The sequence below is a fragment of the Galeopterus variegatus genome, unplaced genomic scaffold, assembly GCF_000696425.1.
Source record: "Galeopterus variegatus unplaced genomic scaffold, G_variegatus-3.0.2 Scaffold24197, whole genome shotgun sequence".
NCBI lineage: Eukaryota > Metazoa > Chordata > Mammalia > Dermoptera > Cynocephalidae > Galeopterus > Galeopterus variegatus.
This window is the reverse complement of record NW_007750308.1, coordinates 1-3,642: the sequence shown is the minus strand read 5'-3', so window position 1 is coordinate 3,642 and position 3,642 is coordinate 1. Positions and strand designations below refer to the sequence as shown.

General features: G+C 37.0%; 1 protein-coding gene across 1 annotated transcript; it reads right to left on the bottom strand.

The window, feature by feature from the left end:
• Positions 1-1,617: 1,617 nt before the first annotated feature.
• LOC103583546 (zinc finger protein 345-like) lies at positions 1,618-3,482 on the bottom strand (the record flags this gene model as incomplete). Its single annotated transcript, XM_008564834.1, has 2 exons — positions 1,618-2,131; positions 2,294-3,482. Coding segments are annotated over 2 exons (1,236 nt in total), but the record flags the coding sequence as incomplete, so codon positions are not given.
• Between the last annotated feature and the right edge of the window lie 160 nt (positions 3,483-3,642).

Here is a 3,642-nt window from a genome sequence, read left to right as displayed (position 1 = left end):
TCCTGTTCCCAGAGCCTTGATGGACAAAGGGCACAGCTCACTTTCATAAAACTTTTAGGAGGCTTCATCCAAATGGGGTACCCAGTTTCGAAATTGCTCTAGATTTCATGTTGGCTAGTTGCATGAGCTTGCTTGGGCTTCCATACAAAATACCACAGACTGGGTGGCTTAACCAACAGAAATTAATTTTTTCACAGCTCTGGAATCTGGAAGACCAACATCAAGGTGCTGGCATGATTGGTTTCCCGTGAGGCTCTTGCCTTGGGTGGCTGATAGCCAACTTCTCATTTCCTCTTCATAAGATCATCCTCCATGCACACTAACCCTGATGTCTCTTCATATTTTATAATCTTTTGTCATATAAACAACCACCAGATTGCATTAGGGCCCAGGCTTATTTTTACCTAACCATCTCTTTAAAAGACTTTTCTCCAAACACAGTCACCTTTGCAGGTACTGGGGGTTAAGATTGCAACTGGAATTAGTTTTGGAGGGGACACAATTCAGCCCATAGTACTAGTCAGGGTGATGTCTGTGTCATTAGCAACATTCAGATTATAACTAAGTTCCTCCACTCGGACATCTGCCAGGAACCTCAGACTCAGTAGGTCACAAAATTGACTCAAACACCCTTGTCATTCTTAAATCTAATTTTTAAAAACACATTGAAAAGATACAGCAGCCGGCTTTTGGTGGCTTGCTACATATAAAGTAGAAAGGCTTAGTCCCAAAATATAACAAAGAATATTAATCCACATAACTTTGCATTTTCTGCACATTTAAAGACAGAATTTATTCATGTGTTACTTGAGTAAAAAGGTAAAACTTGAAGTACTACATAAAATGTACTTATGGAAAAGCCCTGCTAGTCTTCACCAAACTGGCTGCAGTTATTGCAAGAAAGGGAAATAACTGGGTAAAGAAGGTGGTGATGTTTTGCTTTCTGCTGTGTATTGATACATCTGTGACAATTATATAATTTCAAAATTTATTAACACTAACTTGTGTAAAATTTCAGGTGAGAACATAAAGGTTAAAAAAAGGTAAACTTGAAACGAGTTGATCAAAAAATAATATGAATGATATTTAATGGCTGAAAAGAATTTCTCCCTATTGGATGTATTATAATTTAACAAATCCCCTCATGCTGCCTGTAGTTTTTACCATTATAAACAATACAGACTTAACATCAACTATTTTCATAAGATATATTCCCAGAAATGGTAATGAATCCATTTAAGTTTTTTCATAGTACTAGAAAAATTTTAAGACACTATTTTGGCATATGTGGTTAATAAGAGAAAAGCAGGTAGACTTCTCTGAATTTGTCTGACATTCTCCCTTGTTTGCACAATGATGAATATGCATGAATGGCCTTTACAGCATTATGTGTAACAGCAAAACACATGAAACCTAAATGCCCATTGATAGGGGAATATGGTTAAATTACATTCTATCCATACAGTGGACCACCATGTAGCCTTTCAAAAATGTAAAGTGGAGTTCCATATGTACTAAGACCTCAACGATACACTGTTACATGAAAAAAACAATGTGAGATGACATATCTAATACACCATACATTTAAAAAAAAGACCAGGGGAGGTTGGGGCAGTGTGTTTGTGAAGCAGTGACAGGCTTGTGTATGGATTAAATTATTTTAAGAGGGAGAAACAAATAGGTGGTTACAGTAGTTTGATAAGGAAAGAGGAATGAGAGGAAGATGGTATTCATGGGAGGTCCTGAAATCAATTCCTTGTGAATAACAAGGGACACCTTGACATTTACAGGGATTATATTATGTGTGAATTCTCTGATGCATCTTCAGGTGTGAGTATTGACACAAGGTTTTTCCCACACATTAACATTTATTGGTTCTTCCCTTTGTGTGATTTCTTTCATGTATAGTTACGGCTAATTTTTGATATATATTTTCTCAAAGTCATTGCATTCATATGATTTCTCACCTCTGTGAATTCTGATGTTCAGTGAGGTATGACTTACAGTGGGAAAGTTTATTACATGATTTACACCCATATGGTTTCTCATTTGCATGAGTTCTGATGCCTGCTGACATGTAACTTTCAGTTAAAAGTTTTTCCACATTCTTTACACTCATAGCATTTCTGACCTGTGTGAGTTCTGTGATGTAGTGAGGACTGACTTCTGGTAAAAAGTTTGTGCACATTCATTACACTGAGGGTTTCTCAACAGTGTAAATTCTCTCACGTACTTAAAAACTGATTTCTGTTAAAAGGTTTTCCTCATTCTTTACATACATTTGGTTTCTCACCTGTGTGAATTCTCTGATGCCTGTTGAGGCATGACTTTTCACTGAAGGCTTTTCCACATTCTTTACATGCATATGGTTTCTCACCTGTGTGAATTCTCTGATGCCTGTTGAGGTATGACTTTTCACTGAAGGCTTTTCCACATTCTTTACATGCATATGGTTTCTCACCTGTGTGGATACTCTGATGTCTGTTGAGATGTGACATTTTTGTAAAGGCTTTCCCACATTCTTTACATTGATATAGTTTTTCACTAGTGTCAGTGCTCTGATGGCTGCTAAGGTGTGACTTCTGGTAAAAGGTTTTTTTATACTCATTAAACTCATAGGGTTTCTCACCTGTGTGAATAATCTGACATCCACTTAATTTTGATTTATTATAGAAACTTATAGCATATTCTTTACATTCATATGGTTTCTCACCAGTGTGACATCTCTGATGCAGAGTCAGAGCAGCTTTATGGTTGAAGCTTTTCCTACATTGTTGATATTCATACGATTTCTCACCTATATGAATTCTCTGGTGTGCATTAAGTTGTGACTTGTTGTAGAAAGCTTTCCTACATTCTTTACATTCATAGGGTTTCTCACCTGTATGAATTCTCTGGTGTGCACTAAGGTGTGATTTTCTGTAGAACGCTTTACTGCATTCATTACATTCATATGATTTCTCACCTGTGTGAATTCTCTGATGTTCATTCAGATGTGATTTACTGTAGAAATTTTTTCCACATTCCTTACATTGATAGGGCTTCACACCTGTATGAATTCTCTGGTGTACACTGAGGTGTGATTTACTGTAGAATCTCTTCCCACATTCTTTACATTCATATGGCTTCTCACCTGTGTGAATTCTCTGATGCCTATTGAGGTATGATTTTTCACTATAAGCTTTTCCACATTCACTACATTCATATGGTTTCTCACCTGTGTGTTTTCTCTCATGGATGGTGAGGAGTGACTTTTGCTGAAAGGATTTTCCACATTCATTACACTCATAGGGTCTTTCACCTCTGTGAATTCTCTGATGCATAGCAAGAGATGACTTGTAAAAGAAAGATTTCCTACATTCATTACATTCATATGGTTTCTCACCTGTGTGAATTCTCTGATGCTTTATGAGGGCTGACATCTGCCGAAATGTTTTTCCACATTCACCCCATTCACAGGGGTTTTTCCCTGTGTGAGGACTCTGATGCACCCAGAAGTTTGAGTTTAGGTGAAAGGTTTGTCCACATTTATTATATTCACATGGATTCTCACCTCCTTGAATACTTTGATGTACACTGACGTGTGATCTGCTGTACAATGTTTCCCTAGATTCTTTACATTCATATGGTTTCTCACCTGTA